Here is a 19,058-nt window from a genome sequence, read left to right on the forward strand (position 1 = left end):
GTGTTGTTTTACCATTATTTTAAAGTGCATTCTTTCTTCTTATAAAATGGCATGCCAGGGCTGGTGAGATCGTTCAGTGGAGTAAGTGCTGCTTAGGCAAACGCAGAGGCCAGGGTTCAGTCCCTGGCACATGCCGGAAGGGCCCTGCCCCCGGGTGTGCAGAGCCAGCCACAGAGACCTGGTGCGGTGGCCCAGGCCTATAACCCCAGCGCTGTGGAGGCTGAAAACAGGAGGATCACTATGAGTCCAAGCTGAGTGGTGAGACCCTGTTCCAAATACGTTTAAAAAAATGAAAAAAAGGCATGCCATGTTACACGGACAGCAGCTTCGGACATCTTGCATTTGCTGCGTGTCTTGATTGCATTGTAAGGACTCGCTGAGTGAGCGCTGTACTCTCCTGCACTCTAGGAGGCTGAGGCAGGAGGATCACGAGTTTGAACCCAGCTTGTACAACAGCGACTTAGACCTTATCTCAAAGAAAAAAAAAGAGGGAGTAGGGACGTAGCTCAGTGCTAAGACCCTGGGTTACTTCCTAAAAGAAAAAAAAAGAAGGAAAAAGGCTATACCAAGTGACTGGCTGAGTGCCAGACTTGCTTTACCTGCATTTGTGCAAGTTCCCTACGGGAGGTCCCCACAAGGCTGGTGTGGTCCAGTGATTTCCTCCTCAGAGCATATCCCTGTTGTCAAGCCATGAATGGCTGTAGCTGATAAATCTTGAAGTGAGGGGAAAATGGCCATTGTGAGTTGCATGAAATTCCACAGTGAATCTGTGAGGAGGAGAATGCACCCTCCAGGAGCAGGCAGATCTCTGCAGAAAGCCAACCTCTTTCTAAGAGTCCTTCAGGTGGGCATGGGTGCCTGTGAGCTCTCCAGGGAAGGCACAGCCAGGGCAGAATGGGTCCTGAGGCTCAGACAGGATCTAAGACCAAGGCTTTCTCCTGGTTTTGGTAAATGTGGGCCTTTCTGTGGCCATGAGCAGGGGCAGTGACTTGGCCCTTAGCTGAGCAGGGAGCTGTCTTGGCCCAGAGTGGCCAAGTAGCCCAAGTCCCTGGAGGCACCCCAGGAAAAGCCCTTCTTCCACCTGCCCCTTCTAGGAAAGAGCCAGAGCACCCAGAAGCAAAAGGGATAGCGTGTCTGCTTTGCCTCCCTGACAGTTCTCCCTTCCTTCCTGTTGCTTCTTGGTCAGTTAGGGTCAGAAAGCCCCTTTCCTCGGGGCCAGCTCTAACTGGATCAGAATATTAGTGAGAAGAGAAGACTTTCCAAGAACATTTGGAAAGACCCCCTTCCCCCAAGTCCCGGTCCGAGAACAGAGGACAAGGAGGGTGGGACAGTGGCGGTAGCTGGACAAGGCTCCTTCCTGTGTCTCACTTTCCCCACCAGGAGCCGGATGTCCAGGAATTTGGGAAAGTTCATCTAGGAGAACACTTGCAGTTGTCGGCAGCTCTGACCAGCCCGTCCTTCCCAGGCCCTGCTCTTCAGGCTGCCCTGGAGTCAGACATCGCCCATATGCACTGTGCTTTATCTGTGACTCAAACACCACTGTTAGGGCTGAGGCCTGAGATGATATCTGTTTTGCTGAGGCCATCAGAAAAGGTTAGGACCACGCAGGCTTGGCCTCTGGCTGTCTGCGGTCCCTGCTGGGCTCATCTGATGCTCGGAAGGAAGTCGTGCACTTAGGGGCCATGGAAGAACTTGTTCACCAGCCTGGCCCTTTCCTATTAATTTTCCCTTGTCCCTCCACGCTGCCCTCTATCTGCTGTCTCCTACTGCCACTCCCTGCACCATAGTCCTGCAAGAACTCTCGAGTGTCACATGAAGCCAGCCTCCTCTAGGCCTGGCAGGGTCCATGGCTGTGAGCAGTTGGTAGGCTTTTTCTTTTAAAGATAAGTTGGGGAGAGAGGGAGAGGGTTAGCAAGCCCTGGGAAGCTGTGCCTGTTTCTTCTTCATTTTTCTTTCCCCCTCTGGGGCTGAGAAACCAGGTCTCTCTGTTTCTGTCTCTGTCTCTCTCTCTCTATGTCTCTCTGTCTCTGTCTCTCTCCCTCTCTTCTTTTTTTTTTTTTTTTACAGTACATTTTTGCAGGCCCCATCTTTTTTTTTTCTAACAGAAAAAAAAAATAACAGGCATATTTTGGGCGATTACTCAACTGGGGTCCTTTGTGACAGGATATGCTGCTGTGTGACTAATGGAGATGGCTTTCTCCTGGCTTCCTTCCCCTTTCAGAGCTCTTGTTTACTGCCCTATGCAAAAAAAAAAAAAAAAAAAGCCCTAAGTAACAGATTTTTATACATTAAAAAAAAAAAATAAAAAAAAAAAAAAAAAAGCCTTGTGAGATACTCAAAGGCAATAAATCCTTTGGATATTCCATTTCCAGGGGCTGCAAACTCCCCACCCTCCCTCCGCTTTTAAATGCTGGAGCTCTTGGCTCACGCCATGTGCATCTTCTCTCCCACCCCCACGGCCCTGCTTTCTTCCGAACATATGTCCAACAGATCGTGCGCACGCAGGGTGGGGTCGGGGAGAGAGTGAGGGGCAGGGGAAGCGAGCAGGCTGGGGCTGTATTTATGGTGCTTAACTCAGCAATTGCTAAAGGAAGAAATAATGACTTCCAGGGGCTCAGGGCCTTTTTTCCAGGGCCTTTGTGTTTCCAGAGTCTATGACAGTTTCATGGTGTAAGCAAAAGTTATTAGAAAACATGGAACTAGCTTAATGAGTAAGGATATGTTCTAAACAGGGAGGAACTGTCTGTCTCTTTAGAGAGGAAAATCCAAATTTGGCTTGCTCTGCAGTTCTGAATCCCTGGGCTTCCCAGAGAACTTTTGGAAGAGATTGTCTCTCATTTATAGTGCCTGAGAAGTAGAACTGGCCTTCCTGTTTTTCTAGAGATCAAATGACTTTTAATTTCCAAAGGCCTGGAGCTTGTGGGTGGGAAAATGAGCTGGCTAGTTGAGTTTAATAGAGACAGACTAGTGCGGACGAAGCTCAGGGTTGGTGGCCAGATGATGGGTTTGAGAATCAGTTATGAATTGAATAGAAGGAGCCACTTAATGCCGTAGGCCTTGGTGGCTCAGATACTGTCCCTGCCCTCCAGGTTGCTGGGAAGCAGAGTCAAAGGACAGAAGCATAGGCGTTGCAGGAGCTGTAGAGCAGTCTGTAGAGATCTCGTCCTTTCGAGGCTTCTCCATCCATGGGACTGGTTCAAGGGAGGAGACAAACTCAGTACCTGAGAGCCACAGCACCCAGTGAGAAAGACCCATGAGTCATGTTGTCTCACGGGCACTGAGAAGGCTGGCATGGTCTCAGCTCTGTTTACTCCCTTAGTGTTGCCCAGGCAGACCTCAAGGTCATAGCTGACCACAGTCTTTCCCTACTCAGGAAAAACGCCATTCTGAACTGTGCTGGTGAAAGGCACCCCTTACCCCATCTTGCCTGCCTTTTCTTCTGCATGAAAAAAAAGATTTTATTTATTTATTTTTTGTGTATTTGGCACAGGGTCTCACTACGCAGCTCAGACTTGTAGTGATCCTCCTGTTTCCAGCCTCCCCAGCACTGGGATTACAGGCGTCTGCCACCACACTGGGTCTCAGTGGCCGGCTCAATGCAGCTGGGAGAGGGGCTGGCGAGGTATGTGGGGATTGAACCCTGATCTCTGCGCTTGCCTAAGCAGGCACTTTGTCCGCTGAGCTATCTTGCTGGCCCTGCATGACTCATCTTGTGCACACACACTTCGTGCCTTAGAGTGAAAATGGGCCACAGTGACTTAGCCATTCCCCAGGCATTGTCATAGGGGAGACAATGAGGTGCTCGGAGCACCTCTTTCCTCCTATTCCACATTAAAGCTGCCCATAGCCATTTTCTATGCACTTCCACCTGGGCACTCCTGCAGTCTCCACTGATGAAGAACACCTTAGGCGGGCATGCCAAGCCCTACAGTAAGCTTTAGCCATTATCTCTCACTCCCCATAGGTGCAAAGGCTCTTGACAAAGGGACTTGGAAGGATTTCACCAGCGGGCAAACTGAGGCACCAGCCATGGAGCTAAATGGCCAGAGTCAGTAACATGGACAGAAATAGCAACCCCAAACCCCATTCCAGTTTGCCTGGAGTTTTAGGAGGCGTCTCAACTTGGATATCCCAGAATAGCTTCTCCCAGGCTGACTGACTGTGAAGTGATGTGTTGTAAGGGTTATTTTTTGCTTTGGCTTAACTCTTAAAACAACACCCCAAACTCCTAAACTCAGCCTAAGAAAATCCATTTCTCATAATGCCATCCTCTTGCCAAGTTTAAACCTAGTAGATGACATCATGGATGCCCTCAGGCCCCACCCTCGGCTCACTCCCACTCGTGCTGGTGCTCAGGTGTCAGACTTGCGTTCAGAAATCACAGCTGATTGAAGGAAACCGATCGTTAAGTCAGTCCGTCAGACTAAGGCCCTTGACACTGCTTATTTGGGGAAGCTGAGCATGGATGAACGTGTTTTCTTGATCCAGGTGGACTTGGACTGGCAGCAGCCACTGAATGAACGGTGTGGCCTTTGGGTGGCACAAGGCCATCGGGGTTGGGGGAAGGAGGGTCAGGGGAGTGGGTTTGTTTCAGGTGCCTCATGAAAGTTGATTGTTAGGTTTTTAGGAATTTTGTAAACACGACCATTATTAAAAAGGAAATGATATAAACGTATAGCTACTTAAGCTTATGTCTACCACATGCAGATATAGACATTGCAGTACTCTCTGTTAGCATACACTGTGAACCCTGCCCAATTCCACACACAGGCAGGTCAAATTGGTGGTTTTATTTTAATTAATTAATTAATTAATTAAATCTTTTTGAGACAGGGTCTTGCAGTTCAGGCTGCCCTTGAGCTCAGTTTGTAGCCCAGACTGGCCTCAAGCTCGCAATGATCCTCCTGCCTCAGCCTCCCAAGTGCTGGGATTACAGGCATGTGCCAACGCACCCTGCCATATTGGGGGTTTTTAAATCAACCAAGGCACAAATATTTATGTCACAGAAATCAGCAGACCAGACTCTCAGGGCTTGTTTTGTTTTGCGGATCATCTAGACTTAAGATGATGATAGAGAAAGTAGTAATAAAGTACATGAAGTCTCAGTTGGTGATGGGTCTATAGCAGTGACATTGTGAATAGCACAAAGTATTGAGATAAGATTTTTCTAGTTTTCAGAAACTTCAATTTGCAAAGAAGTGCTCACGCCATGGAAAAATTGATGGCGTTCTAAAATACAGTCATGCATAGATTACTGATGGGGATGCACTCTAAGAAAGGTGCTGTGGGGGCTGGTGAGATGGCTCAGTGGTCTAAAGCACCTACTTAGAACAAGCTTAGCAAAGCACAGGGACCGCGGTTCAATCCCCCAGCACCACATGCCAGCCAGCCCTGCCCCCTGGTGGGCTGAGCTGGCCACACACACACACACACACACACACACAAATAAAATTAAAAAAAAAAAAAAGAAAGGCGCTGTTACACGATTTCATCATGTGCGAACAGCATAGAGTGAACTTAAACTAAAGTGACTGCGCAGTCACTAAGTGATACAATCTTTTCTATATTATTAACTTATTTTATTATATAGAAACAAATACAGATAGATTAAGTAATTTACATAGCATCATAAAGCTAAGTAGTTTGCAAAACCTGGATATGAACCTAGGAATATCAGATTGAGTTTTGTAATACTACAACTGAAATCCTAAGTCTTTGTATGACAACTTCTAAGTTGATATAAGGCAAAAGGAGAAATACAAAAAATATTTAACAGAATAGAAAGCAGAAAGAGAAACATAATAATAGTAGACGATTGGGAAAAATAAGATGTCTGAAACTCTCTTGATCATTGTAATAAGTGTAAATGGACTAGATTCCCCAGGTAAAATAGAACACACAATTTTATGGGATCATGGTCACATGTATGGTCCACTATGGGCCAAATCATTGATATGCAGCGCCTAACTAGACGTTTTTGTTGTTTTGCTTTTCTCTTATTCCTTTATTGAAAATGAAATTGTCAACTAATATTCATATCTGGTCTATAGCTGGAAAGCACACTACTGAAAAAGAGTATTAGGATCACTCCCTTGGTGGTCCAGAAGGAGGGTCACTATGGAATGTCTACAGCTCAGTAGGAAGGAGCATGCCTGAGGGATAGTCACAAAGAGGAGATACTAATGGTTGGGACAAAGTCAACACAGAAAATAGGACTGACAGCCCGCTGCAGAGACTTCCAGAAGAAGCTTGCTTTGCCTAACTGAGCACACCCATAGAGCACGCAAAATCACTCTTAAATTCAAGGATAGGGTTAGTACCGCACATTCATACCACCTTTAAATTAGCCTTTCCTCTAGGGAAACTCATGCACTCACCAGAACAGAACTGCAAGGCCATCACTTTCTGAAACTGGAAGCAGAGAACTGATCAAGACATAGCTGGAGGGGCCGGGGAGATAGCTCAGTGGAATAAGCACTTGCCTGGCAAGCTCAAGGACTGGAGTTCAATCCCCAGTTCCTCAAAAAAAAAAAAAAAAAAAAAAAGGGGGGGGGCTGCTTCCACAAAGCTGTCAGCCTCAGGTTGCTGTAGTTCGATCCCCACAACACTCCAGCCAGCCAAACCACCCCTGAGGGCATTCAGAGAAAAAAAAAAAAACCTTAAAAAAAGGGGCTGGTAAGATGGCTCAGTGGTCTAAAGCACCTTCTTGGAACAAGCTTAGCAAAGCACATGGACCGCGGTTCAATTCCCCAGCACCACATGCCAGCCAGCCCCGCCCCCTGGTGGGCTGAGCTGGCCACACACACACACACACACACACACACACACACACAATAAATTTAAAAAAAAAAAAAAAGACAAGACACAGCTGGAGGAGGGAGGAAAAGCCAGATGAATTGATGAACTTTTTCTTCTGTGTGTGCAGGAGGCATCCTGCCAGCTTGGCAGGGGCACTGCACAGGGGCTTTGTAGCAGTAACACTGGCTCAAGAGGACCTGCCTAAGGCTTTGGGGCTGTGACTATCACAGGCTTAGCTGGCCCTAGACACTGCTAGAGTGTCACCAGCACTTTTGTATGTGCATGGTATCCAACCCAGACTTCTCCCCTGGTGCAAAACAATCACTAATGCCCCGAGCATGAAGGAAATGGAAAGGGGAGGGCGACGAGCCATGCCTTTAACCCCAGCACTCTGGGAAGCTGAGGCAAGAGGATGAGGAATTTGAACCCAACCTGGGCAACTTAGAGATTTAATAAGACTCTCAAAATAAAATGTTAAAAAGAAAAAAGGCTGGGATGTCACTCAGTGCAAAGGCGCTGAGTTCAATCCCAAGTTCTATTAAAAAAAAAAAGTCAGTATGGACTCTCAAGGTGGACAGTTGTGTTCCACAGTCCCTGGTGGGTCTGATGTCACTTTCAGGGAGGGGAGAGGGCTGCGTGCTTACAAGCTGGAGCACCTATCTCGATGCTATTTCTACATGATTGGACATATTATTCATACTCGTGTGTGGAGATGTGGCCTTAGTGAGAAGGGCGGATGGCAAGCCAAAGGGGTCTTTTTGGAACGGTGATAATTTATGACTTCCATCTTTTTCTTCTGGCTCATAGATGTTTTCTGATTTTTCTTTACAACTAATACATGTTACAATGGAAATTAAGAGACAGTGTTGATGGTTTCTTGTATTTTATGAACATTTTAGTTAAATATATTCACATATAAGCATAGATGAAGGAATCATACTCCTCTTATGTATGTATACAATGTCACACAAATCATATATGTATACACAACATATTAGAATATATATGACTATTCATAGAGAAATGCTGAAAGGAAATACAATAAAATATTATCAATAGTTTTCTAATAGTGTTTTTCTGTATTTTCCAAGTTTTTTGCATTGAGCATTTATTTTTGTAATGAGGAGAAAAAACTATGCGTGTATATGAGCTTGCACATATTTGTGCACTCATGTATATAGGTGCATACGTATGTTCATGTGTACTTCATTCTGTGTGCTTTCTTTTTATTAAGGTTTCAAAAATTTATTGATTCAATAGTACTGATCACAGAAAAAAAAGTAAGATTCCTGATTAAGTATATTCCACTGTCCAGGCAATGGTTATTTTTAAAACTTGACTCAGTACGGTCTTGACCATGATTAAAAGAAGACATCGTCTCGTGACCTCCCAGAGGGTAAATTGTTGCAGCTCAGCTGCAGCTCCTTACAGTTCTAGCTGGGTCCTCCTCCAGTGTCTCCTCTTGGGATTGTACCTGATTTTAAAACCTGTCTTCATCTGAATCCACTGAGGAGGGGGGTCATTCTGCTTTTGCTTCTTGGCCAGGAATTGTTTGATTCTGAAAGTCTTGTGCGAAGACAAAGTAAGGGTAGGAGGCAGAGCACGCACTCGATGGCGGGCTGAAGCAGGAGAGTCCTGTGTACTTTCTTTGCTGAAAGTATTCTCTCTCTCTCTCTCTCTCTCTCTCTCTCTCTCTCTCTTTCTCTCTCTCTCTCCCTCCCTCCCCCTCTCTCTCTCTTTGAGACAGGATCTTGCTATGCAGTTCAGATAGGCCTTGAACTTGCCATGTAGCCCAAGCTGGCTTTGAACTCATAGTAACCCTCCTGTCTCAGCCTCCTGAGTGATGGGATTACAGATGTGCACCACCACACATGGTGAAAACAAGTATTTTCAAATTATAGTTCATTACTTTCACTTGTTTCCCTTGTACAGCTCAGCTGCCTGTTTTTCTTAACATGAATACAGGCACAACTTTTTCCCTGCATTGACGGCTTCTGAAATCTGGACTCAGGGCCTGACTGTCACTGCAGGCTTGGTGCTTACGCAAGCTCGGCCTGGCCTGGCTAGGACATGACACTGCTGGGCAGCTCAGAAGGGCAAGCCATGAATGAACATCTAGAGGTGTTTACACACAGCAAACCAAAACCACCCAGGAGAGAATGTTCTGGACTTAATCCCCTCTCCCAGGGAACATGCCTTGTATGTGCTGCCTGTCACTGGGACGAGTGGGAGATCAATCAGGGGCACCCTCCGCAGTGCAGTGCATGAGCAAGTTAAGGAACCAAGTGCCCTAAATGGGAGTGTGAAGCTGCGTCCTGGCTGTCAGGGCCCCGGACAATGACCGTGATGACCTCATGGTTATTTTCCATCCTGCCTGATCTATGGGACTTCCCTGACACTTGGGTAATGTTTGCAATTTGTTCTTTGGCTTGTATTTTCTAGATGGTACTGAAGGAAAACAGTGATTTCCCCCTTTTTTTTCTGGGCCATATAAATAACAAAGTTTTACTTTCCGACCCTGTCTAACTCGCCTCAGTCATAATTATCCAACATGAAGAAGGGCTTAGGAGAAAGAAAGTTCTTTAGTGGTGTGTTTGGCTCGTCAGAACCTCAGAGTTAAGGTGGGTACCCCTCTGGATGGAATGGGACTCACTGTTCCTACTCCATCTCTGCTGTCCGTGGTCTTCTGAGAAGGCAGATGGGCCTCTGTCTCTGCAAGAGTTTGCAATTCTCTGGTGGAAGTTTTGGTGTCATGGCTCATGTCATCTGGAGGCTCCCAAACTTTTTCCACTCATCAGAAATCACTCTTCCACAAAACAATTTTTAAATCTTCCCTAGCATGAGTAAAGATTGAGAAACAATAGAGGATTCGTGGTTTTGTCCAAATGACATGGAAAGTTCCAGGGGCTCCAGGAGGGAAGGATGGGGAAGAGAATAAAAACAGAACATCAGGGTCTCAGGATATCCAGCTTAAAATATTAGCCTCTGGGATTCACTTAGTCAATAAATACCATTCTCATCACCTGGAGTTGTAAAGTTAACATTGTTTAGCTCCTCCGACTTTGCATTTATGGTCTTATTGGATTGGAAGACATTGTTCAGCCAATCACCACCTCCCCTGGGCCTCTGTTTGATTCTAGGACTAACAGGGAATTGCCCAGAAAGGAAAACTTGCTGTACCACTGCCCCCAAGAAGGGACCATCTGTGTCCACTCAGTGTCAAACATTTCTCTAGTTCTTCCTCACTATCCATCTTTTTGGTCATTTAAATTCCTTTCTGGACAACCAATAAGTATTGCTGAAGACCCTAGAATGTTAAAAAAGCTCTAGAAATGCAGTTATCACATATAAAGAATTCTGGGACAAGGCTAGGGAAGCAGAGATTCATTAGCGAGACCAAGAACAATACATCTGAAACAAAGACCATACAAGACAGTTTCCAACAAATAACAGAACTATACAGATTTGACAAAAGGGTGATGAATGGGGAAAGAAGCCATGTAGACTCCAGGTCCCCAGAAGTTTGCGGGGGAGAGGAAGAATTTAAAGGGAGGAGAGGATTGAAGCAGACCTCTCAGAGGATGGGCCAAATAGGTATTGTGGGCAGAGGGAAGGAATAGATCAAGGACAAAGAATAAAGATAAAGCAGGACACAGAGTGTGTTTTTGGATTTGTTCAGGGTACAATCTTGTGGAGGAAAGGCAGTGAGGTGTGTGTGTGAGAGGGATAGCACTACATTATAGGGCGGGGGGTGGAAAGGGGTTTTAAAGTTGCCTTGTTACTGTATGTTCTCATGTGCTATTTTCTTAATAAAGATGTGTTGCCAGCAAAGGTTTGTCCAAAAACCTGGCATTTGCCTTGGGCCTCTTCCCTCTGTTTCGTTTCCTTCCTCTCACTCACCCACCAAGTGTAAATTGTGTAGCGAATTGGCCAGCCCATCTTGGGTGGTTTGTCAAGTTATGGTAAGCAGCGCAGGCTGGCTGTCCTTTGGCAGGGAATTTCATTTTGCCAACAGATCTGGGCTTGGAAGGGGATGGATCCAGTGTTCGGGCTGCGTCTCCCAGACCATCATCTTGGGAGGGCCAGTGGCAGACGCTTGGAGCTGGCTGGTATTGGCGTGCAATCTGGTGGCCACAGAAGAAACCCTTGTCCTTGGAGGGTCTGAAAGCCCATAGACACCTGCTTGGCTTGGCTCGCCGTGGCCGGCAGTGCTTCCAGCAGAGATGAGCAGGAGATGCAAGGGTGGTTGAGAGCTGGCAGCGATGGAGAAGAAAGGCTCTTAAGGGCCAAAGTGAGATATTTATGATCCCCCTATCTATAAATGCCTTAGATCATGTTGCTGGTGAACATAATCAAATGTTGGCACCATTGCCTGAAGCCCTTCAGTGGAAGATAAGGGTAGAGTAAAGGTGACAGAAGGGGTGGTTGGGGGTGGCCAATGGCCAGGGAGCAAAGATGGACCCTACGATGAGACAAAGGACTTGAGAGGTCAGGGTGAGCAGAGAAAAGCCATCACTGGGGTTAGAAAGGGGCTGGGGGCACCAGGGATGGGAGCCATGGAGCATTTCTCTGGCCCTGGCTGTGTCAGTACTCCTGGCCTGCTGCCCTGAGTATGGAGTCATGGGACCAAGAACCAAGCAAAGTCCAGGTGAAAAGGACTTTGCAGCAGCGACGCCCCAGAAAGGAAGCCTTGCTCCCACCAGCAGAGCCGTAGCGGGGTGCCCAGCTGCTCCTCCCAGCCTCGTAACCATGACGTTCTACTCAAACACTGTCCATCTGTCCAGCCATCCCGCCAAGCCCTGAGCCCCATGCTGATTTCCCTTGGAAGAGCCCCAGTTCCCAGGGTGACCTCAGCACCAGTGGGGCCCATGGACGGCTCCAGTCCCAAACTTCCTGTCACTAGGAAGGGTCTGCCTGGCCCATGGAAGTTATAATAACACAGTCGCTGTTTCTGGGCGAGCGCCCTCAACACAGTTACTGGATGGCTTTCTTTGCAGCGTGTCTAATCTTTTCTGGCTGCCTTTCTGAGCATTGGGCTCCCAATCTATTTTGGTCCTTCTCTTCTTTGACTCATTCTGGGACTTCTATGCTGTAAATCTGAGCCAACCCTCCACCCTCACCCCCAGTGCCTGATCCCACCAGCAGGCAGACAATTCAAAATTAGCTGTGGTCATGGTTGTCCAAACTGACAAGCAGGGAAACTGAGGCACAGCAGGCCACGGGACCTTGTCCCACCTCCCACAGTGACCCAGCAGCACAGCTGCCAGCAGGGCCCAGGGTTCTGGCTGGGACTTTAACTTTGGAGCTTTCTGGGAAGGCTGGAGCCATGTGAACTGTTTCAAAGCTTTGACTGGGCCCCACTTGGCCACAAATCTCAGAGCTGTGTGGCAAATGGGATTGTGAGGGGAATGCAGTGAGGGTGGGAAGTGTGTGTGTGTGTGTGTGTGTGTGTGTGTTTGCACGCACACTTTGTGTGTGGGTGGTGGGTTTGGTGGTGGTGTTTGAGACCCTCCCATGCCTGGAATTTGACAAACAGAAGAAAGAAAGACCAGAAAGCCCAAAATAATGAGGGAAAGAGAAGACAGATTTTTCAAAGCCACGGTGCAAGCTGTGAGCAAAACGTTCTCAGCCAGAACCCCATCCTGGCCCAGCAGGCTGGCTGCTTGGGCTGCGTTAGCCAGTCCACGGCCACTGCCAAGGCTGGACTCCTGCTCCCACAGCCTCCTGCAACCCCAGGCCTCTGGGGGTGCAGCCTCTGAGCTCTGGAGAGGGGCGTGGGGGAGGCGGGGGCCAGTGCGAGTTTCAGACGCTTTCTAGGTGCCTCAAGGGACCTGCATATTTCCTATGTATAGTTCCGTCTGTTTGTAATTAGACTTCTCTTCTTTGCGTATTTCCGGAGAGATTAAAAATAGTGAAATCAGCTTAATCTGGGGCTCTCTGAGATCAGCAAGGCCACTGTTTCCATCAGCGTGAAAGTCCTGAGCAGTCTCATCCAGAGCAATGGGTCATGCCGCCCCGCAGGCCCTGCAGGCTTTCTGCAGCAGGGACCTGAAGTGGTACGTGCCCCCAACAGATCAGACTCTTGCTTCTGATTCCAGCAATCTTAGCTTCTTTTCAACTTCAACCAGAAGAGAAGGGATCCAGTGCTGTTTCGGGCCCGAAACTTTCTCTGTCTTTCCTTCCAAATAAGCTTGGGTCACAGGCCCTGTTAGCCCATAACAGCACCCTGCCCTTGAAGCTGGAGTTTTCTCTGAGGGTGTTCTTTAGGGCTTGGAGATGAGGACCAGGTCAAAGGCCCTGATGATGTCTGCTTGTGCTTAGAGATAGGGAAAGGGACAGGGACAGGGACGGGACAGGGACAGGGGCAGGACAGGACGGGGCAGAAGCAGAGACAGAGACAGAGACAGGCATGATAGGGTGGGGGTGGGAGGAGAGAGAGAGAAAAAGAGAGAGAGAGAGAGAGATCTTATTGGTTTTATTTCTCTGGGGAACTTAGACTAATACACTAGGAGTAGGGAGAAAAACATTATATTACAGTTATTCCACAATTAATAGACATTTTTATTTATTCGTAAGGAAAAAGAATGAACTATTTTTTGTTGTTTGGTTTTATTTGAGACAGTCTCTTGCTATGCAGTGCAGGCTGGTCTTGAACTCACTTTGTAGCCCGGGCTGGCGTCGAACTCCTGGCACTCCTCCTGTCTCAGCTTCGTAAGTGCTGAGATTACAGTCATGCACCACCATGCCCAGGTGGGAGTAAACTGTTGGGAAAGGGAAATATAAGTTTGATTGGCATTTCATTGTGGCAGCAAGAGTTATTATAATAAATACGTAAAGACTAACCTCAGTATGAATGGGCTGATCTTTTAACTATTTCAGTTCTAAAAATGGGGCCTTGACTGGTGGAACTTCTCATCTAGAGGTTTTGCTCTTCCTGTCAGAATATTTTTCTGTCTGTACATCGAGGCTTGCAAAGTAAAGGCCAACTTCTGGCCTGTCTCCTCTTTGATTCCATTTTAACTAAGGAGGTAATTTTGAACACCATCTGTATGTAAGGGCTCTCTGGTTAGTCAGGACAGATAATCTAACTAGGACTGTTTTAGCAAAAGGGAAATCCAATGGTTCATGCGATGGGAAGATTCAGAATTAGAGCTAGCAACAGACACAACAAGACTAAAAAATGTCACCAGGACGTAGTTACTCTCTCTCTCTGCCTTCCACTCTGCTATGCTGGCTTTAGACCCAGGACAGCTATTGTACACTTTATGCTTCCTATTTAGGGATGGTCAAAGTGAAAAGACAAAATGTCCTTAGAGAAGTCCTAGGGAAAACCTTGTGGAATCTCACTGGCTGTGCTTGACATAGGTCCACTCCTGAGCCATTCACTGTGCCCAAGAGAATGGGACAGCCTGACTGGATCATTTGTGTCTCCCCAAATTGGTGTGCTGTTGTTGGATTGAATCTCACACAGTGCAGGGCTTGGCGTGGGATTTCCCAATAAGAAGCGGGAGCCTGGGAACCAGAAGAGAATGGGCTGAGTAGTTACAAATTACAAACAAGGAAACCTAAACATTCCTAATCCATTCATTTATGGAAGTGCAGGTCTCAGGCTGTGCTGGTGGGAGCCTGGCCACCCTGTCCTGACTGCCCCAGGCTCCCTGTTCTTCTGTGCTTGGTAAGTGCCCCTGTTGGGGTGACTATTGGGTGCCAAGTGTTCTGTTCTCTAATTATTCTCCTAACACCGGGTTGTATCACCAGCGTTTTCCACCCAGAACCTGACTATAGACCCAGATGGAGATGGGGGAGGAAGGATATTTCTGACAAAGCTGATATTTCCATTTCATGCATGTGACTAGTAAGGAACGTGGCCAGGAATAACTCTTTCTACAGTCTTGGAAAGCTTGGCCAAGGCCATAAATCATTGAATGCAGCTCTGGCCTCGGCTTTTAACTTAAAATTAGTTTCCATCTGCCTAGTGTCCTGCCTGGAGAGCAGAGCCACAGAGGCACTGGACATTGAGCATCCAGTTTTACATCCTACTGGGATGGCCCCAGGCTGTGCGGAGGTCATCTTCCCATGGTATGGTCCTTAGGGGCAATCTGGGATCGAGCTGAGATCCTGAGCTTGGCCTCTTTCTCCAATTTCTCTTTGTTGCTTTGCCAGTGCAGCCTTAAAAGTCAGGGAAATATCTTTAGTTTTTGAACCTAAAGGATTATGGCAACAGAGGTCAGAGAGCGAAGGATCACAGGATGACGTGGACGCCAGGTGTGTGTGGGCAAGAAGAGGCTTCCCTCAGTGCAGTCAGGGAAGGGGCTCAAGGCGCAGAAGGAACGTGGCAAGGTGGGGTTTCTCAGGAGAGAGAAGCAGGATGGAGGCATCAGAGGAAGGGGCTGGAGGAGGGAGTCGGTGTAGGATAACGTCAGGGTGCTCCACCATAGCTTTCTCTTTTCATTCCTGCCAACCTTCTGCCATAGTACAGTGCATAATATGGCATGAGATGGCCCAGGGGATGAGTTGACACCTCAGAACTTCCATAGGCTCAGTAATGAAGGTGGGGGGTGGAGTAGCCAACAAGCAGAGCCACCCGAAGTGGTCAATTGAAAGCAAGAAGGAGCAGGTAGAGCGCAGACGACGCCTCCACAGCAGATGACCTGGCATGAGGAGGGAGAAAACTGACCACTCTCTTTCCCAACAGAGATAGCTGTATTCTTCCATCTTGGCAGGATTTTCAGCTTCCACAGGGACTAGATCTTTGGGAAACCTTGTTTAGGCCTAAGCCAACTGAATATAGTTGGGTGAAATGTGACTGACCAGAGAATCTTTGACCTCTTCAGATATAGCTTTTGGACCAAGTTAAGAGACTCTTTTCTGAGCCTTGTTTTGGAAAGAATATCCATGGTGGGGGGACGAAGGAGAAACTGTGTAGGACAGCAGAATGGCTCAGTGTCTCTCTTTTTTTAAGACAGGGATTTAGTGTGTAGTCCAGCCTGGCCTTGAACTCATAACATTCCTCCTGTCTCAGCCTCCAAGCGCTAGAATTACCAAGTGTCACCACACCTGGTTATGCTTCTTTAGCTTAAACAAGAATCATACTGTGGGTTTGGGGGCCTTTAAGATGATTCCGAAAACAATAGGGAAGGGGTCTTGGATTATAAAGAGAGATTCCTAGGACATTCTTTGCTATAAATTTCTCTTGAAAATAAGAAATAAAACCAAATGCTCCTCTGACTAATAACAGTCATAGCATTGATTTTCTCTTCTCCTGTAGGGTGTGGGCAGATTACTTGATGTCTTAATCCTCTGGTGGCCATAGTCAAACCTTACAGTTCATTGCTAGGACGTCACAGCAGCAGAAAACACTCTCAATTATTAGATTTTTCTCTGAATAATAATCATTATTCTCACTTATTAAGTGCTTACCATGGCCCTGATTCAAGGTAGTGTTTTGCAAATATAATCTCTTCAAATCCTGACAACAAACTTGTAAGGGGGGTCACTGTTCCCATTTTACAGAAGAGAAAGCAGAGACACAGGAAACATCTATAGATTGAACTAGAAAGAGGGGAAGATTGAACCCAGTCTTGGTCAGTCAGACTGCAAAGGCTGTGCACAGAACTTGTCTGTGGTTCTTATCAGCACCTCTGTTCCTGCCTACGGTGAGCATGGTTGGGTTTATCCTGGGGAAGCCTGACTCAAAATACGTGGCTGTCCAGGAGGCACAGGCACAGTCCACAGTGGGTGAGTGAGTGGGCTTGGAAGTGGGCTTACTTACAAGTTCTAGCAGTGACTGGAGAACACCGAGAAAGCATGATGAGGCCCTCCGGCGTGGACAGGGGTGAAGAGCCTGATAGCGAAGGTGGAGAAGCCCGAGAGGGCTGTGACCTTAGGGGTAGGACATTCCCGAGATACAACCAAGCAGAGGCCCAGAACAGCGCAACCAGGGAAATAATTTCGACTTGGTCCTGTCCCTCTGTGTTCTTGGTGCCTTCCATTGTCTGAACCCAACTGAAGCCAGGGTGTGTGGGGGCCCAGGATGCAGCCCCCAAGTTCAGCTTCCCAGGCACAGTGCTTGGGAAGAAGGATGGAGGCATGCCTGACCTGGAGGGGCAGATGCACCTCCCCAGAGTAATGGATGAATGTATCCAGCTGTCTGAGTGCTTCTACTTTGGGGTTCAGGGGTAATCACTTCCACCTACAGGCAAGAGGATGGCTTCTGAAGACTTAGGGAAGGAAGTATCAGTCCTTTAGTAATCAGCACAGATTCACCAAAAAGCATAATACCAGTATTAGACTTTAAAAAAAAAATCAGAAAAAAAAAATCAGATGGGATTCTGGATTTGGGCCCACAGCATTGCAGTGGGCAGCACAGCAAAGGCCTGGCGGTGCTCTTGAGAAAAATGAGGGCTGGCAGACAGTGTAAGTAGAGTGGCTGGGGGCTGCTAAGTGACCTGTCCTGAAGCTGCAGGTAGGCCAAGGGTCCCATCCCTGCCCAGGACCTTCTCCTTCTGCACCTCCACTGAGACTGGGCAGAGCCATCAGAGGTCAACCTTACTGCTGTGGCAGGAGGGACTCTACCCTGCAGAACGGAACTAGAATCTGCAAAGAGCCCGACCATTTGGGATGGTTGAATGCGACCTGATGACATCTAATAGGATTAGACTTTTAACTGGATGTGGAGGCTGAAGCATAAGGAGCTCTATTGTTCTGAGGACAAGCCAGAGGTGAGTGTCAATAGTAAACTTCATCCACTCTTATTTATTTATTTATTTTTGCAGAACCGGGGATTGAACTCAGACCTTTGCGCTTGCCAGAGAAGCGCTTATTCCACTGAGCCATCTCCCCGGCCCTTCCATCTCCCCGGCCTTGTCAATAGTAAACTTGATGGGAACCAGTGTGCATGATAACCAAGGAACTTATGTAATCTTGGGTGACACTAGTTGAAAAATGATTTCAAGTGACAGCTAAAGAAGAAACTTGAAGATGGGGAATCTTTCTCTGGTCTCTGCTGGCGTGTTGCATCTGAAATGCTGCCTGCCTACCTGCCTGCCTGCCTTTCTGTCTGTCTCTCTTTTTCCTATTCATTCATTCATTCATTCATTCATTCATTCATTCATTCTTTCTTTCTTTCTTTCATTCTTTCTTTCCTTCTTTTTTTTTAAAATGCATTTAGTACAGAGACTTACTACATAGATTGGACTGGAAGAGATTCTCCTGTTTTCAGCCTCTCAAGCGCTGGGATTACAGGTGTGCACCACCACGCCCAGTCTCAATCGCCCTCTCAGCATGCCCCGGGGGGGGGGTGGGACCGGCACAGCACGCTGGGGATTGAACCCAGGCCACTGTGCTCTGCCTAAGCAGGCACTTTAGTCCACTGAGCTATCTTGCTGGCCCTCCCTTTTGTTCTTTCGTGTTCTGGGGATGAAATTTACAGCTTCACTGGACTGATCCATATCCTCAACCCTTTTATTTATTTATTTTTATTTTTATTTTTTGCGGAACCGGGGATTGAACTCAGGACCTTGTGCTTGCCAGGGAAGCATTTAGTCTACTGAGCCATCTCCCTGGCCCCTTCAACCCTTTTAAAATGTTTTATAATTTTGAGAACAGGATCTTGCTAATTTGTTGTTATGGCTTGTATTTAGGTGTCCCCCCACCCAAGTCTCACAGGTGGTTTTTTAGAGGTAGTTGGCCTACGGTATATGAATACACATTAAGAATATTAAATATGGATTAAAGGTGTGATAACTAAATTAGCCCACTGATTGGTTTAGCATAGTTCTGGGTGTGGATAATAGGAAGTCCACCCTGGGTATGGGTGGCACCACCCAAAAGCCTTGTAGCTTGAATGGGATAAAAGGGAAAGGGGGGTTTGCTAATGTTTTCTTCTTGTAGCCTCCTCCGGGCCCTGCCATGGCCTGTTTCTCCTCTCCCAGGCCACTGTGCTTTGGAGCCAGCTGAATCTGAACTGAAACTTCTGCAAACCAGGAGCTAACATAAATCTTTCCTCCTTTAACTTTGGGTGTCGGGTATTTTGTCTCAGCAACAAGAACAACTAAGACAGTTGTTCATCTTGAACTGTTGATTCTCCTGCCTCATCCTCCTGAGTGACTGGGCTTACTGACATGAGTTCTTACACCTGGCTCCACATTACTTTTATTTATTTATTTTTTAAAATTTTATTTATTTATGTGTGTGTGTGTGTGTGTGTGTGTGTGTGTGTGTGTGGCCAGCTCAGCCCACCAGGGGGTGGGGCTGGCTGG

At 47.2% G+C, this 19,058-nt stretch overlaps 1 protein-coding gene across 1 annotated transcript in view; it reads right to left on the reverse strand.

The window, feature by feature from the left end:
* Window positions 1-8,223: 8,223 nt before the first annotated feature.
* LOC111812662 (60S ribosomal protein L39-like) overlaps window positions 8,224-19,058 on the reverse strand; it is a 34,519-nt gene continuing 23,684 nt past the window's right edge. The window contains exon 2 of the mRNA XM_023701406.1: window positions 8,224-8,417. Coding sequence (XP_023557174.1) covers window positions 8,224-8,417 — 194 coding nt within the window. The remainder of the gene's footprint in view (window positions 8,418-19,058) is intronic.

This window comes from Octodon degus, unplaced genomic scaffold (assembly GCF_000260255.1).
Source record: "Octodon degus isolate 3935 unplaced genomic scaffold, OctDeg1.0 scaffold00007, whole genome shotgun sequence".
NCBI classification, from domain to species: domain Eukaryota; kingdom Metazoa; phylum Chordata; class Mammalia; order Rodentia; family Octodontidae; genus Octodon; species Octodon degus.